At 53.4% G+C, this 21,933-nt stretch overlaps 2 protein-coding genes across 3 annotated transcripts in view; both read right to left on the reverse strand.

Annotated features, from left to right (window-relative positions):
• Positions 1–1,966, reverse strand: part of CACNA1S (calcium voltage-gated channel subunit alpha1 S) — a 76,699-nt gene extending 74,733 nt beyond the window's left edge. The window contains exon 1 of one of the 2 annotated variants that reach the window (XM_032288683.1): positions 1,588–1,966. In XM_032288683.1, the coding sequence (XP_032144574.1) occupies positions 1,588–1,739 (152 nt within the window). In that variant the 5' untranslated portion in view covers positions 1,740–1,966. The remainder of the gene's footprint in view (positions 1–1,587) is intronic. The other variant, XM_032288684.1, reaches the window with a different exon arrangement.
• A 1,350-nt stretch (positions 1,967–3,316) lies between these two features.
• Positions 3,317–5,293, reverse strand: ASCL5 (achaete-scute family bHLH transcription factor 5). Its single transcript, XM_032288685.1, has one exon. It carries the CDS (start codon positions 4,724–4,726, stop codon positions 4,106–4,108), a length of 621 nt encoding a protein of 206 aa, XP_032144576.1. The 5' UTR covers positions 4,727–5,293; the 3' UTR covers positions 3,317–4,105.
• Between the last annotated feature and the right edge of the window lie 16,640 nt (positions 5,294–21,933).

The raw sequence follows: 21,933 nt of genomic DNA on the forward strand, positions 1-21,933 counted from the left end.
TTGGAATGACAAAGATCTGGTACCTGGGGGTCTTCACACAGCCCCACTCTCAGTGCCTGCCCACGCCCTTCTGCTCCCAAGGCCAATCTGCAGGGGTTCACCCAGAGAAATGGCACGGGAGGGTAAGGGTTGATGTAGGGTAAGGTTGAGAACTCACCGAGCAGGACTGGGAACGAGGGATGGGGAGATGAAAGCTGAATTTCCGGAGCCATGTGCCCCTTCTGGTGTGCTCACACCCTTCACACCTCACCCCTCCCAGGCACACCTACCCCGCCACAGCCATTTCCAGAGGACATCCCAGGCCCATGGCTTTCTTAACTTTCTGACCCATTAGATGACAAGTGTGAAAAGAACTAGATGAAGCAAGGGAGGAAGCGAGGGGGTTGTCAGGGGGCGAATGGGGAGGCATATTATGTAGATGAGCTTGACAGAAAAACCCCATTCTCTTCCCAGTAACCTCCAATGTCTGTGAAGAGAGGAGGGCCACAGGGGGCTATGGGAGGGGAAGGCTCAGAGGAGCAGAGGGTGGAGGAGAGGGAGAGCCCACAGGGGAAAGCCGATTGCAGAGAGGCAGGAAGGAGGGCCCAGGAGGGTTTGCTGCGGACAATCCACCGACCTGGCTGAGAGCAGGTGAGGGCAGCGGGGCTGACCTTGACCCCAGACTATCTCCACTTGCCCCACATTTCCCTTGTCCTTCCCGTTATCCCTCATTCTCTTTCCTTCTAGGGAACAGCTGGTGGGCGCCCAGCCTTCCAGAACTCCTCAGAAATATTTCAGATATGCCGACCCTCGCTCCCAGCGCCCACTTGACACAGGCCTCTCCCTCTCTCCGCCACTCCTTCCTCCCTTCCCCAAATAACCCAGATAGTTTCATCATTCTTCCTCCCAGAGCAGAGGAAAACACAGCATGGGACTCGAAGTCCCTGTCCCCAGGGTGGCCTGTCTGCGCTAGAACAGCCAGGCTTGCTTGGCCTGCACCTTGGAGCCACTCAGGGCAGGCGTCTCGTGGATGCGTCTCCCTTTGGCTCTGTCCTCAGCTGGGACGCGCCCCCAGAGGAAGACTTCCCTCAACTCACCTCTCCACTGTCACCTCCCATCCAACCCAATCAAGGGAGAGTTATCTCAAAGAGGTCATCGTGTCTTTTTTGGGTCCCTATCCTATTCCAAAATGAGGCTGATGCTTCAAAAACCTAGTGACACCTCATGGTAATGTGGATTTGGGCACGCCTGGGAGCAGTCCCCATGAAACCAGCCCCACTCATAGGTGGTCAGTAGGTGTCTCTGGTTGTCACACAGGACTTGGGAGGCCCACGAAGGCCCAGGAAGCCCCACCAAGTCCTCCCACCAAGTCCTCCTCCTTCTCTTTCCTCCTCTTCTTCCTCCTTCTCCTCCTCCTTTTCCTCTTCCTCCTCCTCTCCTGCTAAGCCGAGGGCTCCTTCCCAGGCTCCTCACTCCATTCTGTGGGTTCACCCCATATCTAAGTTCTGGGTCTCCCTGGCCCTCCTGTAGAAAGTTTGTGCTCTGTGACGGCCCCACATCCCTCCCCCATGACACACACTCCCCCATGGCCCGGACCCCGAAGGATACTTCCATTCCACGATGCTGATGCAGGCCTTCCTCAGGGGGTTCTGCAGGGTCAGGCAGAACAAGGCCCGGGGTGGCCTTGGCAGAATCTCAGGAGCTGGCTTCTTGGGCTGTTTCTTTCTCAGGCCTTCATCCTGGGGTGAGGACGGCTCCATGGCTCCCCTGGTAACCTGGCTTTCTCCTGCTCCCTCACCCCAGTACCTTCTCTTCCCTGTGTCCCCAATGCCCCCGCCTTGGGGACTGGGCTGGCTGAGGCTGTCGGCTCAGCCTGCCCTGCTGAGCCAGCCGGGGGGGGGGGCGGGGGCAGGAATGGGGGCAGGAGGATTACTCTCCTTGCTCCCAGCAAGTAAAATTAGCTTCCACTCGGCTCCCTGCTGCCGGGCCTGAGCTCCCAAGGCCAGGCAGCTGTCATTCCACCCAGCCCAGCCAGTGACTTCCCAATCTGTCCCCTGAGGAGGGTGGGGGGTGGGGGGAAGAACCTACACACAGGCCTGGGAGGGGACAGGGGCAGTGGGAGAGGGAGACAGGATGGAAGGTTTCGAGCCTGGGGCCAGAGAGGTAAGGAAGGGGTAGCCTTCGCTATGAAACTTCCAACTGCAGAGTGGCCCCCTCATGCCAGAATTAGGTTTCCCCCTCCTCAGCCCCATGACATTGTCTGGAGAAGGCGCTGGGCAGCCTAAGTCAGGACAGCTCCACAGCACCCCCCGCCCCCCCGACACACACACACATAGCCATCTCAGTATCTGCACCATCAGCCAAGACTCCCCAAGCATACCCTCACCCGACACCCAAGCAATCCCATGTCAGGGAAACAGTAAACGCCTCCCCAGCGGGCTGGGAGGCTCCCAGGACAGCCCCGAGTGTGCACACCTGACATAGCACCTGCATCACTGTGGGAACCTGCTGTGCATCTTTCTTCCCCACTTCCTGCCACCCCTACAGGTGTAAAGCTTGTGTGCTTCATCTCTGGGACTCTGGCCCCTCCTCTGGAGAGTTCCCCACATATACCACACTCCCTGTGTTCACTGAGGCCAGGCATGTTGGCTCATGCTTGTAATCCCAACACTTTGGGAAGCCAAGGTGGGCAGATAGCTTGAGCTCAGGAGTTCAAGACCAGCCAGGGCAACATGATGAAACTCTGTCTCTACAAAAATTCCACAAATTAGCAGGGTGCGGTGGTGTGTGCTGTAGTCCCAGCTACTAGGGAGGCCAAGGTGGGATGATCAGTTGAGTCGAGGAGGTTGAGGCTGCAGTGAGCCAAGACTGGGCTGCTGCACTCCGGCGTGGGTGACAGAGTGAGACAAAAAGTTCATTGAGGCCAGGTGAGGTGGCTCATGTCTGTAATTCCAGCACTTTGGGAAGCAACGGTGGGCAGATCACTTGAGGTCAGGAGTACAAGACCAGCATGGCCAACATGGTGAAACCTGGACTCTCCAAAAATAAAAAATTTAGTGGGCATAGTGGTGTGCGCCTATAATCCCAGCTACTCTGGAGGGTGAGGCAGGAGAATCGCTTGAGCCCAGGAAGTGAAGGTTGCAGTGAGGAAGGGTCACATCACTGCACTCCAGCCTGGGAGACAGCAAAACCCTGTGGCAAAAAAAAAAAAAAAAAAATTCATTGAACCTCTGAGCTAACAGTGCACCCCACATACCCTCCCAGCAAGTACTCTGGACTGGGTTCGGGAATGAGAAAGGGGCACCAGGAAGGGTGAGGGTAGACAGTGATCTAGGAATGAGAAAATTCAACAATCATTTTATTTAGCTCTTTGGTGCCAACACAGTGCCAATGTACCCATATGCACACCCCTTCCCCCAAGGCTTACAGTCTGAGGAAAAAACACAGAGTCCCCACCCAGCCTGGGACGAAACTAGACGAACTCATTGCGGGGGCGGGCAGGGAGTGATCGCCCCCTACCAGGGAAGCCAGAGAACGCCACCAGGGCACACAGGTCGCCTCTGCTAAGTCTGTGGGTTCCCTCTGGGCTGAGCGCTGGCAGCAGTCTGGTCTCCCATCCCCTCCTCTGGGTTCCTTTCTCAAGGGCCAAACGCGCTCCCGAAGTCGTTTGTATTTGAGGCCATCTGGTGGAGAGCAGGGCGTATAACCGAGGGATCAAAGCCGGGCTCGCCTCTCGCGGACTTGCAGAGACTGGGCTGCGCCTGGGGCGAGGAAGGACGGACCGGAGCCACCTGAGGCCGAGCGGGAGCCAGATCCAGGGATGACCGTCCTGGGGTGCCCCCCTGCACCCCGGAGGGAACGCAGCGCGCCCGGAGCAGTCCCAGGCCCTGCCCCTCGCTGCACCGCGGAGCTCCTCAGGTCTCCATCGCGCCCCTCGCACCCCTTGCCCGCACTTCTTCCCCAAGCTGGTGGAGGAGGGAGGGTGTCGCAGACGCGGGAGCGCAGCGGGCCTCCTGCAGTCACCGGCTTGCGGCGCATCGCGGGGGACCCAGCAGCCCCCCGCTGCTCCCGAGAGTGGGACGGGGCGGGCGGATCAACCCCCAAGCCGCGGGCGGCCACAGGCCCCTCAGTGGCAGGATTCCTCCGACTCCAAGAAAGGCGACGGGGAGAAGCAGGAGGACTCGGATGACTCCGGCACCAGGGAGGACGGCGCCCGGGCCTCGCCGTCGCCGGGGCGGTCGGGCCGGGGGGCGGCTGGCGGCACGGGGCAGGGCCCGGTGCCCGGGAGGCCGCGGGCGGCGGGGGGCGGCGCGCCGTCGGGGGCCGCGCTCAGCAGCTCCTGCAGGTACTTGATGTAGCGGATGGCGGCGCGCAGCGTCTCCACCTTGCTGAGCCGCTTCTCGGCCAGGGCGCCGGGGAGGTGGCCGCGGAGGCGCGCATAGCCCTCGTTGACGCACTTGACGCGCTGCCGCTCGCGCTCGTTGCGCTTCTGGATGAAGGCTGGCTCGAAGGGGTAATCGTAGACCCCGAAGGCGCCGGGGAAGGGCACGTAAGGGAACACCCCCGCGTAGGCGTCGTAGTAGGGCGGCTCGGCGGGCCCCGGGTACAGCAGGAAGGGCACGTTGCCCAGGGGCTCGGCGCGGGGCAGGGGCGCCTGCCGGGGAGGGGGAACGACGCCCAGCTGCATGCAGCCGGGGGAGCCCAGGGGCCTCCGGTCCACCAGCGCCCGGCAGAAGTTATTGTTCATGGTGCAGCGTGGAGCTGGACCCGGAGCGAGGCCCCCAGCGAATGGCCCCTGCTTGGGGTCTGCACTGTCTCCACCACTGGGTCGAGTCACATCGCTGGCAGCAGCTCGGGGGTGCCAGGACTTGCTAGGGCCTCTTCTCGCCCTTTAGGGTGGCTTCCGAGAACTCCCTAAAAGGAGTCATCGCCCTGGACAAGTGTGGCCCCTCCCAGGGGGTCGATGCCCGCCTTCTCAGATCCAGCCCATGGCGCCGCGGAACTCTGGGGGCCGTCACCCCGCTCCACAGCACCCATGGGCACCGCCACAGACCCGTGCGCCCTGCCTCTTCCTGCCGCCCAACATGGGCACCTCCGGCCTAAACCCCAGGTTCCATGCCCCCTCCGCCACCCCAGCGCCTGGTTCTTGGTCCTCACGGCCTCGGGATCCCTGGGCTGTCAGGGGTGCTCACGCTGATGGCTGCTGTTAGGAGTGCACCAGCTAGACGGAGGGAGTCCGGGGAACATTCTACGGAAGAGGAGAGGAGAGTGAACATATCAGTTAGGAAAGGCCTGTACTATGGGCTTCTTTGTAGCATCCTCACCCACAAACGGGACTGTAAGCCTCAGGAGGAGAGACAGTTGGCTGCTGAAGGTGCACATATCTGGCTTAAAATCTTGTGCCCACCCCTTTCATAGTCGGGTGACCACTGTGAGTGGTGGTTCCCATAATGGAAGGACAAGGGAAACATCCTCAACAGGATATTCATAAGATATGAGAATCAGATGTGAAGAAATATATGCAAAACACCTCCTAAAGGGCATAGCTTATACAAATGCCCAATTTTGTCATGTCCCTCAAGAGTGGGGATTAAGTCTCATCACTGATCCCTTCCAGGGCTTTACATCTAGGAGGTCTGAGACCGTCTATTGAATTAGCAGCAGCAGCCATCAGCCAACAAGGGAAGCCATGTCTTCATGGAAAGGAATGCCCATTTGATTACAAGGTAGGTGTTGTTGGGCCGTTCAAGGCCCTCTGCCTGGCATAGACAGTCATCAAAGCCATCTTGCCCCTTTCCAGATGGTCTGGGAGACACCGTCTGACCCCACCCTGGGTTTCTCCATGGCACCTAAAGGAGTCGCCTGTTCTTTCACCTGCATGCCCCAAGCCTAGCTCGCCCCTGTCGAGTAAGGGATGCTCCACAAATACGTGTGGAGTAACTGAGAGGATTAGGCAGAGAGCTGGGCCTGTCAGGTTGGGACTGATTACACGTGGCCTTTCACAGGCTTTAGGAAGCTATTATTTCAGAAATGCTTGGTCTATGTTGAGTTTAGGTGCCACCAAGCTTCATTGCATGTGGTTATCAGATCCAAGTGAGGTGCCATTTTGTCTAGGAAGCCTCTCTGATCCCACTCCCCCCTCTCGTGTGTGTCTGCAGTGTCCCATAAGTGCCATGTTAGCACTTATTGAACTATCATTTTTCTCTTCTTCATAAAAAAAGCTCAGGACTCAGCAAGTGAATGAGTGATAGGCAGTGTGACAACTTGGCCACGGGGGACAGCCTCCCCAAGAGACAGAAAGGGCTGACTCGCTCCCTGACAGGCGGCAAAGTCAGATTCCTGAGAATGTTTCTTTCTGCACTCTCTCACCTCCGTCCTTTTTGCAAGCCCTGATTCTGTTTCCAGCTGGCTTTGCCCTCCACGCTAAATGAGGACCAAGAAAAATCAACAATGATTCTAAGCATCACGGACTTAGATATGCTCTCAAGAGTGAAACCAGGCTGGGCCCAGTGGCTCACGCCTATAATCCCAGCAGTTTGGGAGGCTGAGGTGGGTGGATCACTTGAGGGCAGAAGTTCAAGACCAGTCTGGCCAGCATGGTTGAAACCCCGTCTTTACTAAAAATACAAAATCTAGCTGGGTGGGCTGGTGGGCACCTGTAATCCCAGCTACTTGGGAGGCTGAGACAGGAGAATCGCCTGAACACGGGAGGTGGAGGTTGCAGTGAACCAAGATCATGCTACTGCACTTCAGCTCAGATGACAGCAAAGCTACACACACACACACACACACACACACACACACACACACACACACACACACAAGTGAAACCAAATGTCTGAGAATTCAGGACAAATTCACATATCCCTCCCCTTCTCAGTGGCCTTCAAAGGCTCCCCGTTGCTTTCAAGAAAAGGTTCTAGAAAATGTCTCCCAAATAGACCCTCAGATCTATCAAGCCAGTCTTCTCTGGATCTGTTTGCTCTCCTGATCTCACACTTGGCTTATGCTGGCTCTGGTCCGGGGGGTCCTCTCTACGCCTCTCTGCTTTACCCAGAGTCCGGCCATCCTCGATTCTAGCTCCTGCCCATCCTGACTGCCCGAGCTCTCCAGCTTCCAACATGGGTTGTACATTCTAAGGTGGCACATTCTTTTTGAGGTTGTGCATTCTAAGTCTTCAACCAGAATGTAAGCAGCCGGAAGGCAGGGGCTAGGGCTTTTATTTCTCAGGTAATGCCTATCAGTCCTTCCTCAGTGCTAGGCACATAATGGGAGCTCAAAATGATTTTCCAGCAGTGCTCCTTCATTATACTGAGTTGGGATCCAGATTGCACTCTCCCATATGATTCCTGTCTATTCATATTGGATTTAATTTTTTTTTTTTGAGAGGGAGTCTCGCTCTGTCACCAGGCTGGAGTGTAGTGACGTGATCTTGGCTCACAGCATGCTCCTCCTCCCAGGTTCAAGGGATTCTCCTGCCTCAGCCTCCTGAGTAGTTGGGACAACAGGCTCGCACCACAACGCCCAGCTAATTTTTGTATTTTTAGTAGAGATGGGATTTTACCATGTTGGCCAAGATGGTCTTGATCTCTTGACCTGGTGGTCTGCCTGCCTCAGCCTCCCAAAGTGCTGGGACCACAGGCATGAGCCACCGCACCCGAGCTTGACTTAATTATTTAAATTTAATTTGATAGAGGTCAGAAGTTTATGACAATTTTAACAAATACAACTATCTGTTCGTGTTGATTCAATATTTATAACTTATTTATTTTCCTCATATACTATTTATATTTTTTCATATAACAATTCAGAAAGGTGATTCAGACAAGAAATCTCACAGCTGGACCATGTATTTCTTAAGCCAGTTCTGTCTTTATTGTTAGAAAAGAACTGACAGGCCAGGTGTAGTGGCTCACACCTGTAATCCCAGCACTTTGTGAGGCCAAGGAAGGAGAATCACTTGAGCCCCGAAGTTTGAGACCAGCCTAGGCAACATGGCAAAACCCTGTCTTTACAAAAAATTTTAAAAAATTAGCAGGGTGCAGTGGCACGTGTCTGTGGTCTTAGCTACTCAGGCAGAGGCCGAGGTGGGAGGATGGCTTGAGCCAGGAGGCGAATGTTGCAGTGAGCCGAGACTGCACCACTGCACTCCGGCCTGGGTGACAGAGTGAGACCCTGTCTCAAAAAAAAAAAAAAAGAAAAAGAAAAATTAGAATATATAGGCTGGGCGCAGTGGCTCGTGCTTATAATCCCAGCACTTTGGGAGGCCGAAGCAGGTGGATCACTTGAGGTCAGGAGTTTGAGACCAGCCTGGCCAACATGGTGAAACCCCGTCTCTGCTAAAAATACAAAAATTAGCCAGGAGTGGTGACATGTGCCTATAATCCCAGCTACTGGGGAGGCTGAGGCACAGAATCGCTTGAACCCAGGAGGCAGAGGTTGCAGTGAGCTGAGATCATGCCACTGCACTCCAGCCTGGGTGACAGAGCGAGACTCCATCTCAAAAAAAAAAAAACAAAAAAAAACCTTACAATCTACCTGCCAGGTAGCATAGGTGAGTACACACCTGCAAGGGAACTGTGTTCTGCTTCCATTACTGAGTACAGAAGCCGAGGGGCACCGTGTAGCGCATGACCATTATGCAGCATGATTTTCATTCAGTAAGTGTGTGCGGAGGGCCCTGCTTACCCTGGGACTGCCCTAGGAACTAGGATAGAACAGTAAACAGGCATCATCGTGAAATAATAATAATGGTGATGATAATCATAGCTACACTTATTATGCATCATGTGCAAGACACCGTGTTAAGAGCCTGACATGAATCATCTCCTTGAATTCTCACGCCGTCCTTGAGAGGTAGTGCTAATATTATCTACTTTTACTGGTGAGAGACTTGAGGCCCATGAAGGTTAAGTCACTTTTTAAGGCCCCACGGTTAGGAATTCGTGAACTAATAAAGGCTAATCTACCCCCTCAGTTTCCTACCTCTCCCTATTAGTGGCTTCTCATCTGATCAAAGGATGGGAGAGCTTTACGTTGACCTAACAAAAGGATCTTAGTAAATTATAATTCCTGCTGGAAAGGAATTATAAATATAATTCCTGGAGGGGATGTCCCACTGAAGATTCAAATTATGATGCTGTTATTTAGCTTTGTTCTGATCAGAGAAGTACTGCAGGTCACCCTGGTCATCTTTTGGGAGGGTAGCATCCCCTTGAAGATGTGCTTGGAGGGTGGCCCATGGGTTTCTGCTGCTGGAAAGATGAGGATGGAGTATCGTCAGACTGATTCAAGCAGCAGAAGCCCCCTCGCCTGAGCTTAGAAAACCTGAGCAGAGGCCCCAGGAGCATCTGTCATTAGCAGGGAGCCTACTCATCCGCTGAGTTCATGGGACTGGGCAGAACCAGCTGTCAATGGCGCCACCGTGTGGTGATGAGAAGCAATGGCAGCTGCCCATGGGTGAAATTCCCATGCTGACCCCACGGGTGTCAAAGTCATCACTTCCTGTGACAGCTCCCTTTGGGGACTGTGGGTCCCTAGGTCTTCTGGAGAATTCAGGGTAAGAGAAGACCCTTTAGGAAAACCTACTGAGTTTTCTGTCAACATCTACTAATGTTCTCCCTGTGTTTGTGAAGCAATTCATATCACCTAAACTTTCACTATGTACCAATACATAAAATATGTATTAATACAATTAGATGTACTTTGTTTGAATAAAAAATAGCACATTGCATCAGCATTAGGCAACTTACTATAAAAATGTGGCTCCGAAACAGTGGAAGAGCTTTCCCTTCACTCTTAGCCCCCATGGCTAGCTGAATGAACCCATTGATTGCCCTGAGTAGGCACAGACGATTAGTTGCAGGCAACGCTGTGTGCCTTTTTAAGGGGCCCTGGTTCCTCGCTGGGACAGGAGCCACTCCTCGCCCCCAGCAACCCATTCATCACCAGCTGTACTCTACTTTGCCCTGGGAAACAGCCGAGCAGATGTGCTTGGCAAGAAATGACTGCTGTGTCCCCCAAGAGCTTTCTTCGTGATGCAAAAGCTACACTGAGCTCTTACGTCTGCAGTCTGTGCTCAGTTGTACCGTGCACAGTTATTGTGCAAATAACTTTCTAACCCTCAAATCTGACTTGCACCAGAGAGGGTCTCCCGGGCCTCCTTTGCAAGGCCTGGCTGCTTCTAGCTGTTTACCCCAGCAGTATTAGCCACTTGCTGTCCCTATTGCCAGAGGGTCTCACTGTCCACACCCCCGGGATGGCCCATTGTCATAACTTACTGTCAATGGTTTCATACTCATCCCCTGCCCAACTCTCCCAGGCCTCTCCCTGGTGCCCAACCTTCTCCAGGGCCCTGTCTCCCCACTCTCCTCAGCCTTATACTCTGCGTGGGCGACAGGCAGCCTGAGGGCCCTCTCCCCAGGGTCCTTCCTGTCACTGCCCCCAACCCAGGCTGTAAACTGTGAGCTCAAGAACTCTGGTCTCATCCTCCTTTGAGACACACAGTAGAAACTCAGTAAGTGTTTGTTGATTGACACTGGTGGGAAGTCCTGGGGAGACAAAGGCTGGGGTGAACTTTGCAGAAGCAGACAACATGATACTGCCTTTCCAGCTTTTCTCATTGTCTTTGCTGGGACTGGAACCAGAGCTGGGTCTGAGGTCAGAAACTGGCTGAACATGTCTCTTTCCACAGGGAACCCGTGGCTCTGGAGGAGGTACTGGGGAACGGGATTCCATAGTCGTCTTCTCCTGCCACTCAGAGATTTCCGAGAGTTGACCGGTCCATAATGTTGCTTTTGGGAAGCAGCAGGGAGACTGCTTCCATAGCCTCCCCTCTACCCACCGCTGCCAAGAGCTGGGAAGATTTGTAAGGAAGCCAAGGACTCAGAAAGCCAGAATTCATTCATTAGCTTTGTGGCATCCTCACTCAGCCCCCTGCCTCCAGGCAAGGTGGTTGCTTAAACCTTTCCCCTGAGGGCTCCATAAGTTGAGAAATGCAGCTCCCCACATGCCCCTCTGCCCCTCCTGGGATACCCACATTAGCATTAGCCCTTGGAGGGCACATTAGCGTCAGAGGCCCTGGGAAGCCCTTTGAGTAAAGAATCCCGTTTGTGCTTAACCCCTAAATTCCCAATCGGATCACAGAACACGTAAAAATAAATTGTCTTAAGCCTACACCCTTCAGGAAATTCTGCCTTTAAATATCCAGGATAAATATATATTTCAAAAAACAAACAGGGGCCGGGAGTGGTGGCTCACCCCTGAAAGTAATCCCAGCACTTCCAGAGGCCGAGGTGGGAGATCACTTGAGCCCAGAAATTTGTGACGAGCTTGGGAAACTTGTGTTTCTAGTCTTAAGTCTTACTCACCCCTATATTTCCCTTTAGGAACTCAGTTTTGTAAATGGGTTTCAAATAGGGTTCTGTTTTAATTTTGGAGACCAATAATGAGCAGTGTCAATTTATTTCGCATTCATTAAGAAGGCCATCTTTTTATCACTAACTTGAAAAAAGTCTCTCATTAAATATCATGTTCATCTTTCATTAGGTTCTGCATACTTTAGGGGAGACCCTATCTCTACTAAAAATAAAAACAATTAACTGGACTTGGTGATGCACGCCTGTAGTCCCAGCTACTCTGGAGGCTGAGGTGGGAGTTCAGCCCAGGAGGTGGAGGCTGCAGTGAGCTGCACCACTGCACCTGGCTGAGTGACAGACCCAGACCCTATCTCAAAAAAAAAAAAAAAAAAAAAAACCCAAAACAACAAGAAACCAAAGAGGAATTTTACAATCTCCCTTTCTGTCACATAAGCGGTAAATATTTCTAGGATAACCTCACCACCCCTGCCGTCAACACAGTGAACACTCCAGACCCCATATTCAACACAAACAATCCTTTCAGAATCTTGATGGATATAGTTTCAACGTTGATGGCAGAAGGGGCAGCCAGGCCCTGTGCCCATGAGCACACATGGCACCTTGCTGGGTTAGAAGATGATGCGTCATGCTCTGGGTGGCTGTCGAGCTGGGCAGGTGGGATTCCAGCCCTACTTGCCCCTTAACCTGCCCTGAATGAGGCAGTACCATCCGTGGGCCCCAGAGCCTCCCACTGCCCTCCATGCCATCCTCCCTGCCCCCGGTTTGGAAACCTCTGTTGCTCCCCAGCCACCTGTCTGCATCCAGTTTCATGAAGAAAAAAGCTCAGAGAGCTTTGACATGGGCTGAGCAAGCTGGGTCCTCAACGCGGCGTCACTCTGCTGAGAGTCTTAAAGAAGGGAAACAGGGTGGAGAGGGAAGGGCTAGCGTGGATTAGGTGCCCTCTGATGCCTGGCGCTTTGCGGCATGCTCTGCCTTCCCCATCTCATGTCATCCTCACACCTGCGAGGAGCTCTTACTGCTCCTGTTTACAGAACAGAAGGGAAAACATGCTCAGGGTCACACCGCTGGTCGAATTCACCAGAGTCTCATTGGGTTGATGTATGAGGACTTTCTTGGCTGGGCAGGGGTCCCCAACTTTTTTATGAGTCATGATTGCTACAGGATCTCCTGGGGGCCGGAGTTGGGCGAGGAGCTTCGTTCTTCCCACTTCCCTGAATGTAACTGGGCATTTGCAACGCTGCGGAGTCATGGGAAGATGTTCCTAGAGGCAACTAGCCCCACTTCCCAGGAAAAATATCAGGTTTCTACCTTCTAAACTCTGAGCACAGGCTTTAGATCAAACTGGCTGGGATGAGTCCTGGCGCTGCTCTTACTGGTTAAATAGCTTTAGGCCAGTTACTGATTTCTGTAAGCCTGTCTCTGCATCTGAAAAGCGAGGGTAATAATACCTGCCTTAGAGGTTACTGTAAAGATAAAGGAAATGTATGTGAGCCACGTGGCACCTAATGGCAACTGAATTAATGGGAGCTGTTATTGCTGGTAAGGCAGGGGTGACCTTCAGAAAAGCTCCCCCAAGCTCCAGCACCCTTGTGTGTAGCTAAGGGAAGTCCAGGAGGGCAGGTGCCCCTCCAACATTGCAATGGGCACAGTACCCATGCCCACACTCAGGAGATTCCTACAGTCACACCTGCCCTCACAGTGTCTGAAGGGAAAATTCTATGCATTAAGTGTCTGATTTTTTCCCTCAAATCTTTGAATGAAAAAGGTAACTGAATTCAAATAATTCTAATAAATTGGATTTATTCAACCATGTGTTCTATTGCCTGCCAATCCACCTACCAAATAACATCTTCTGAGCTCCTTCCAGGAACCCTTCTCGGGACCCAGTAGAGGACAACCTCAACTGCTGTCCTCAGTTTGGTAGAGGAGCGAAGGACCGCATGTTAGTAACAGTGCCACACACACCTAGCACTTACCTGTATGCCAGACCCTGCTCTAAGTGTGCCACAAAACTCTCATTTCAATCCTATGATGTCAGGACGGATGGTATCCCCATCTTACAGATGAGAAGAACAAGGCACAGAGTGGCTAAGGAACTTGGCCCCGGGTCACACAGCTGACAAGTGTTGATCTGGGATTCAAGGGATCCTTTCTACACTCTGGGACTGAGTAGAAAGGGATCTTTCTACGTCATCTGTCCAGGGATGCGTCTTTCTTAGCCCAGAAGAGTACGTCTCAGATTCAGAAGAAAGTCCATTCCCTACATTACTCCTACTACCCCACCCCACCCAAGGGGAGGAGCAAGCGTCTATGGCTCAGGAGCCGGACTCCTGGACTCTTGTCCCAAAGCCACCGATAAGTGCTAATGTGACTCTGCTCAAATCTTACCATCAGATAAAACTGCTCCGCACTGTGCCTTTCAGGGAGTAGAAATACCTTCTGAGGAGTCCAATAGCCTCAGTGGGGGTGGATTTTGGGGTTGCAGAAGGGAAAGGTGAGACCCTGGCCAAAACTGTGACTAGGAACCCAGTATTCAACTTAGTCTCTCTGACTGAAGTGACTCATACTGCTGTGCAAATGCAAGTTACTATGATTGCTGTTTTCATCATTGGTTGCACACAGTAGGTGCTCAAGAGTGTTTTTGAACACTCACGGTGAATCAATGTTAATGTCAAAGAAGGCAAAGAGGAAGGAAAATCATCCTATGGACACAGTGAAGTCATGGTCAGAATGAAACCAGGCGGCTTTGCAGATGAAATCAGTTTGAACCCCAGAAATTCAAGCTGGGCCTGAGCCTCCCTTGATGAGGAACAGTCGGCCTTGGAGCTGGGTTCATAGGTTGGGAAGCCAGGGAGGCTGAGGTTGAGCGATGAGTACCATGGAATCTGCCCCCGAGGGTGCTGCCTGCCCCCCTCTGCCCTTGGGACTCCCACCCATCATCACTGCTGTCTGTGCCCGGTGCTCCTGCCCTAGGATCCAGGGCCCACCTCAAGCAGCAAGCAATGCCCTGGGGCCCACATTGTCAACTCAGGGGAACAGATGATTCTCACTCCCTTCTCTACCAAAGGAGTCTCCCTTGCAGGTGATGGGTATTTCATGGGGGGAAAAGCCCTTAGGGGCCACAGAACAAAAGTTTGAGGGTTCCCAAGGGCTGGAGGAGAGATGGCATCTGTAATGAGGGAAGGAGATTCAGGAACTCACACTCTGGATCTCATTCGAGCCTCAGGGTGTCCTTGTGAAATGGGTGTCTGCAGCCCCCACTCCACAGGAGGAACCAAGGCCAGGAGAGCCTGGATCTGTGGCCAGGGTGGACCACAGCCCTGGTTCTCCACTGCCTGCACCCCAGGTTCCCTTCCTGGTGGCCGAGGCCCGTGCAGCTCCCCCTGCATGCAGGCTGTCTCTGGGATTCTCCGACCTGTCTCATGCCTGTGGTTACCCGTATTTTAGAGGGAAGTGGTCCTCTCTGAACTTGCCGTAACTTGGCTTACGACCAGGGACTCTGGAGCCAGCCTGATGTGTCTGAGAACCCTGGCTTTGCCACTTCCCAGCGATATGACCTTGAGCAGGCCTATTCCATTTCCTCTTCTGTAGGATGGGGAGAGCAACAGCACTCACTTCCTAAGGCTACTGCCAAGTTCAAGGAGATCGTGCATGAAAACACCTTGGCATGCTTCGTGGCTGGGAAGTGCTCAGGAATCGACACCTGCACACACTCCCAGGCCTGCCATTAGGTTTCCATCAGTCTGCCATCCTTCTCTCCAGCCTTCTCCTCCCCCACATCCCCAAATCAGCCCTCAGCTGCAGCATGAACACAACTCTTTCTCTTCCCTCAAGCAGCCTCTGCGCTCTCCCCTCTACGCCCACTGGGGTGCAGTGGCACCATCGCAGCTCACTGTAACCTTGAACTCCTGGGTTCAAGCAATCCTCCTGACTCAGCCTCTTGATTACCGCGGTGCACCACCATGCTGGGTTAATTGTTAAAAATGTTTTTTTTTTTTTTTTTAACAGAGTTGCCCCTTTCTGGGAGAATCGGCCCCCTGCCTTTCCACCCATCCAACTCCTACTCCTACTTCTGGAACCCGTTGGGTCTTTCTTTGTCCGCAGAGCTCCGCTACCCTCCCTTGTTTCTGCTCTTTCTCCTTCTCCCTGAATCCTGAAGCCTTGGTGTGTTGGCTCTCAGTGGTCACTGTTGGTTGGCGAGCTCTCGCCTGGCCATTCGCCTTGCCGCACTTTTGCGTCTTGCTCTCTCAAGGAGCAGGAGTTCCTTGAAGGGAAGGAACGTGATGTTACCTCCGTATCCTGCAGACCCAGCCCTGCCCTTGACACATAGGAGGTGTCCTGATGTGGAGGGGCAATCGAATGGCTGCTGGATGAACTGCCATTGCTGGGCACAGGTGAGTGTCACCAATCCATGACTGTTACAGCAAAGCAGGCGCTCTCACGAGCTGTGTCACCTTCGTTTAATGTCTGTGCTACAGCAGCGGGCTAGAGGTCTGGGCCTGAAAATGCAAAGTGCCTTCTCTGGGAGCAGGATTAAAAGCACAGGCCCTGAGTGGGAGAAAATGCTGTCTTCTAACGGGACAGGATCTCGGCTCGCACCACAGGGAAGGAGACTGGTATTTACTAGGCACCTACCATGTGCTAGCAATTTATTTTATCTCTTCAAGTTCCTTTAGCAATTTTTAAAGTCAATTTTTTTTTTTTAAATTTTTGAAACAGGATCTCACCTTGTCATGCAGGCTAGAGTGCAGCGGCACAATCACAGCTCACTGTAACCTTGAACTCCTGGGTTCAAGCCATCCTCCTGACTCAGCCTCTTGATTACAGCGGTGCACCACCATGCTGGGTTAATCGTTGAAAATGTTTTTGGAGAGACAGAATCTTGAATTCCTGACCTCAAGTGATCCTCCCACCTCAGCCTCCAGACTGGCTGAGCTTACAGGCATGAGCCACTGCACCCCGCCCTCCCTTAAATGACTTTCTCCTCCCATTTTACAGGTGGAGAAACTGAGGCTCAGTGAGCTTAAGGGGGATCATATTTTTAGTTAATAGCAGGATTAAAGGCAACAAAAATATTAATATAACATTTATTCTACACCAAGTACTAGTCTAAGCACTTTCCCCATTTGGTTCTCATGCAGTGCTGTGAGGTATATATCATTATTCACCCGGTTAACAAGTAAAAGGACGGAGATCTGGATATGCAAATGGCCCGTGGTCCCACAACGGCTAAGTGATGGAGCTGGGGTGTGAGCCTGTCAGTCTTTCCCGCCACCAGGCCCCTCACCACTGCTCTGCACCTCCTGAGCCTGCTCCCAAGTTCAGACCCAGGCCCAGCTCTCCCCCTGCCCAGACCCTTCACACCGAGCAAGTCCATGGGAAAATGCCCGCTCAGTGGCAATGCCCTTGGCAGCACAGTGGATCTCGCCTTCTCCCGCAGCGGTGGGTGCCGTGACCGCAGTTTGCAGGTAGCTTAGCTCTGTTTTCCTCTACTTTGGGTAGGAAAGCCGTCAGGGGTGACACAGCCCTGAGGAAAGTGTTCCTGGCCTTCCTCCTCCAGGCCAGGTGGGGCCATCACTATTTCAGGATCAAACTCGGGCACATCCCTCAGCCACCACCTTCGCGCGGTTACCTCGGGGTTTGTTCCTCCAGCAGCGCTGTTCCTGATCAGTGGCTCTTGAACCTCCTGGGGGGACTGCAGAATCTCCGGGGCTGCCCGCCTGCCCAGCAGCGCCTTCGGCAGCCTCTGGCCAGGTTTTCCTGCCACAGCACCGGGAGCCAGGTACACTTTACCTGATTCAGCTTCAAACAGCAACACACCCAGAAGGGGAGGGAGGAGGGGCGGCAGGGGGTGGGGGCTTCTCTGATCTGGGATCAGCTCCCAAGGAGGAGAGAGGGCCACTCCTGGCCTCCTGTGATTGGCTGCCCCGAGTCTGGGCAGGTGACAAGCAGCTCCAGGCTGGAGCCCAGGAGGAGTGGGGATGCTGTCCTCCAGGGCACTGCCCTGCTGCTGAGAGCCAAGAGAGGGTGGCACATCTGGACCAGCTGGCAGGGAGCCTCAGATAACCTCTGAATGGAAGTGTGTGCAGCGGGAGGGACTTGAATCAGCGCGTAGGAAACGCATCGTGAGCGTGAAGGGCGAGAGATCTAGGAACACGAAGGGAGTCTCTTTTTATGGGGGAAGTCCTTATGGTCAGGAGAAGCCCACACTCTCTCTGGAGTGGCTTTCATGATGCCAGTTTGCGGGTGGGCACTGTCAGGTGATCACTGGCACTCCTGGGGTTGAACTGGTGACTAGGAGGGCTGCTGCGGCTCCCAGGGAGGCAGTGTGGGGCTGGGAGGGCCATCGCACAGCCGGCCCCTGCCTGGTGCCAGAGCTGGAAGGGCCCGACGAGGCCATCACCAAGGCCATCCTCCCCAGCGGCCAGCTGTGGCCAGTGGCACCCAGAGAGGAAGGAGGTGTCCCAGGGATATGTGGCTCGCCAGATGAGCCTCTGCCAAGGTGAAGGCCCAGCTCTGTGTGGCGGGGCCTGCGGCTCTAGGAAGGAGGCTGTGCTTGGAGCTGAGAGACAAGCATTCCAGCTTCTAGCTCCCCACCCTCCCACCCTCACTCCGCATCCAACTCTGCATTGTTTCTCTGCAGACAGAAAAAGCCTAGGGACTGGGCTGAGGTGCCACAGGGACCTCTCTCAGTAGCAGTGGGGAGGCCCTCCTTCCTGCTGCACAGAGACGTATGAAGAAAGACAACCACAGCCACGGAGCACTCATGACACGCCAGGCCCTGCTCCCAGCCCGTTCACACACACTTACCCTCACCACACCCTATCAGAGAAGGCACTATTCCCATATTTTAGCTGAGCAAATGGAGACAGATTGATTTGCCCAAGGTCACACAGCGATGAAGCGTCAGTGCTGGGACTGGACCCTGGCGGTCTGGCTCTGGGGTCGCACTCCCCTGGGGCCTACACTCCCGGCCCCTGTACCAGTGTCTTTCTGGGTTTCTAGCTGTGGATCCATCAGGGACCTGGTCTGAGCTGCCTCTCATCACGGCAGCAGGCAAGCCTTGAGCAAACCCTCTCTTCACCCTTTTCAGCTCCAGTCGGTCAACAGGCAGACTGAAATCTCGAGATTCCGTAGTTGACAGATGTGGATCTGAAGGTCTCCTAGACAGCAGTTGGCTCAGGGTGCCCACACTGGCACCTCAGCACACAGCTGCTTCCACAGCTTCTGCCCTTGGTGGCACCATTTCTACTCACTGTTTTCCTAATGGTTTTCTTTGTATGTGCTCACTCCCCGCACCTTTTTACTTGTCCTTGGCATTAATATCCACAAAATCATGAGGTGTATGTGCCAATTATGTTTTTTTCTAATATATGTGAACGTAATTACATAACTATTGCTAAAAAGTGTTCTTCTGGACACCACCTAAAATCACCTCGTGTGTGTGCACCATGCTTTGCGAGACCACGGGCTAGTTCAATGTGCTCTATCTGGAGAGGATATCTGGAGAGACTGAGGCTCAGAGAGGAGGCCTGTCCTGCTCAAGGTCACACAGCAAATAGCAGCAGAGCCAGGGCCAGGGGTCCTGATTCTCAGCCTGGAGCGTCGGCCTCCGTGTCTACCTGGAGGCAGGAATCAGAGGAGCCCTCAAACGTCCAGGAGCTCAGGCGCCCTCAGACGGTGCCTGCAGCCTTGGCTCTGTGCTCAGTTCCACGCCTGGGGACAAGGGAGCCGGAGGAGAAGCCACCCCACCTGGAAGTGTGGAATCGAACCTCAACAAGGGTGGGATCTAGCTGAGGGGTCAGGGTTTTCTGGAGCTCATGCACGTTCACGATGTCCTCCCGCCAACAACCCAGTGCAGTCAGTAGTTGGCAGCCCCGTTTCGCAGTGAGGAAACAGAGGCATGCAGATTTTGAATACTTACTCTAAGCTGCCCAGCTAGTAAGTGGCGGAGTTGGGATTCGTGCCCACAGTACTGAACTCAGCGTTTCGCTCTCAGCCACGCCACTTACTTTACTAGCTGGAAGATGGGTCATTTAGGGAGCTTTAGACCCCAGCGCCTGCCGCATTTGATGAGGATTTACTACAGGCTAGACCCTGAGGCCTGGTATTATTACAGATCGAACTACTGACTGGGTTCTTGACGGGAGGGCATCGTGAATGTGCAGGAAACGCTTAGAACAGTTCCGCAGTGTCAGTGCTCAGTGAGTGCCGGCTGTTCTTGGTCATGTCACCATTACCACTAACACCGCATATCCTCCACCCATCAAGTCAGGGTTCGCAGATTCAACAGGGACTTCCTGCTCAGTGTCACCAGGGGCCCTTTAGGCTCCAGAAAACCCTGACCCCTCAGCTAGATCCCACGCTTGTTGAGGTTCGATTCCACACTTCCAGTGGGGTGACTTCTCCGGCTCCCCTGTCCCCAGGCGTGGAACTGAGCACAGAGCCAAGGCTGCAGGCAGGGCTGGCTCTGAGGGCGCCCAAGCTCCTGGAGGATTTATGCAGGCTAGGCCCTGAGGCCTGGTATTATTACAGATGAGGAAACCAGCTCAAAGGGGTTCAGGGATTGCCAAAGGGCAGAGCTGGGTTGAGAACCCAGGTGGCTTCTGGCTTTCAAACCATACTCTGTCCACAGCACCTACTGACCCCTGCAGCCACGTAGGCACTGCCTGTGCAGTGGGAAACAAATGCTCCAGTGTTAGACAGTAAATGCAGGCTTGGGGCATCCCCCTTCCACCCGCCTCACCACTTTCAAGCTCAGCTATCCCCTCAGCCCCTAGGGCAGGGCCTGAGCTGGGGGAGCTGGTGGGGAGATGAGGCAGCTCCTACACAGGACACAGAGCCTCATGGGGCAGCCTGGGACTAGCTGCCTGCCCGGTACCCAAGACCCGGCACCCACCTAGGTGTGCACACATCTGGAGGGCCTGTCCAACTCCCAAACTTCCAAGAGCTTGTAGGGGCCCCACCCAGTGACTCTTGCCAATTGGTTCTGGGGCTAAAGGCCAGAGAAGCAGACACACCATGGCCTTGAGGCCCTACAGGTCTCCATGAAGAACTCATGCCTTAGGAAGTGGGAGCCCCTGATGGCTCTGGAGGGAAGTGACCTGGTCGGATTAAAAGCATACTCTCTGTCACTCCCGACAAGAACTGCAATATCTGGTAAGAAATAAGGAGGCATGAACTGGGGCAGTGGTAACAGGGGCTGAGGGGAGGGACAGATCCGAGGACTATTTGGAGGTCAAGTTGGCAGGATGTTGTGATTGTACAAGAGAAGAGTCAAGAATTGATGACCTTCAGGTCTCTGGCCTGAACAACTTGGTGGGTGATGGTACCACCAGTTAAGAATATAAAAGGAGCTTCTGGGCGCAGTGGCTCACACCTGCAATCCCAGCACTTTGGGAGGCTGAGGCAGGCGGATCACTTGTGATCAGGAGTTCGAGAGCAGCCTGGCCAACATGGTGAGACCCAGTCTCTACTAAAAATACAAAGATTAGCCAGGCATGGTGGCTCGTGCCTGTAGTCCCAGCTACTCGGGAGGCTGAGGCAGGAGAATCACTTGAACCCAGGAGGTGGAGGTTGCAGTGAGCTGAGATCATGTCACTGCGCTCCAACCTGGGTGACAGAGCAAGACCCTGGTCTTGTGTGTGTGTGTCTGTGTGTTTATATATATATATATATATATATATATATATATAATTTTATATTACATATAATTGGCTTATTTTATATAAAATATATACAAATATACATTTTATATACAAAATATACATTATATATTTATGTATAAAATCTGTATTATATATTATATATACAAAAGCCAATTTCAGGACAAAGGTGGGTTTAATCTTGGACATGCCAATTTTGAAAAGGCTCTGGGGTGCTCAGGAGCACAGTCCAACTGGGAACCAGATATGCAAGTCTGCAGCTTGGGGGCTGGTCAGGGCTGGGTAAGATAGAGAAGTTTGAATAAACATCATGAACTGCAAAACAGAATAAACTTCCAAGCAGAGTACTTACAAATTAAGTTTTAGATTGAGCCAAGTAGGCTGAGCATGGAAGCCTGGGAAACCAACATTCAGCGGGAAGGGAAGGGATGGTCAGAAAGACTAAGGAGGCCCACGAGGCCAGGTCCCAGGAGCCAAGCGAAGAGCGTTATGGAGGAAGGATCAGCACCACCAGTATAGTGGAGAGGGCCAGAAGGACAAGGACCAAAGACACCCTCTGGACTTGGTGCTCACAGAGCCAGCTGTGACCTTGCTGAGCGCAGTTTCAGAGGCGTATGGAGGGCAAGGTCAGCTGGCAGAGGCGTGGGGTGAATGACCGAGGGCACAGAGATAGGGAGGAGACTCCACTGTGGCCAGGGCTGGACCTGAAGCCCCTGGAAGTCTCTTAGGACAAAGACTCGAGCATGTTACTAGGCTGAGAAAGCCAGTAAACAGGGTAAGGTTGGAGAAATGGTGGAGGCCCCAGGCAGTATTTGGGGGGGTTTGGAGAAATGGTGGAGGTCCCAGGCAGTATCTGGGGGGGGTTGGAGAAATAAATAATGGAGGTCCCAGACAGTATTTTGGGGGGGGTG

The sequence above is a fragment of the Sapajus apella genome, unplaced genomic scaffold (assembly GCF_009761245.1).
Source record: "Sapajus apella isolate SASKATOON/1434 unplaced genomic scaffold, GSC_monkey_1.0 scaffold22, whole genome shotgun sequence".
Taxonomy (NCBI): Eukaryota; Metazoa; Chordata; class Mammalia; order Primates; family Cebidae; genus Sapajus; species Sapajus apella.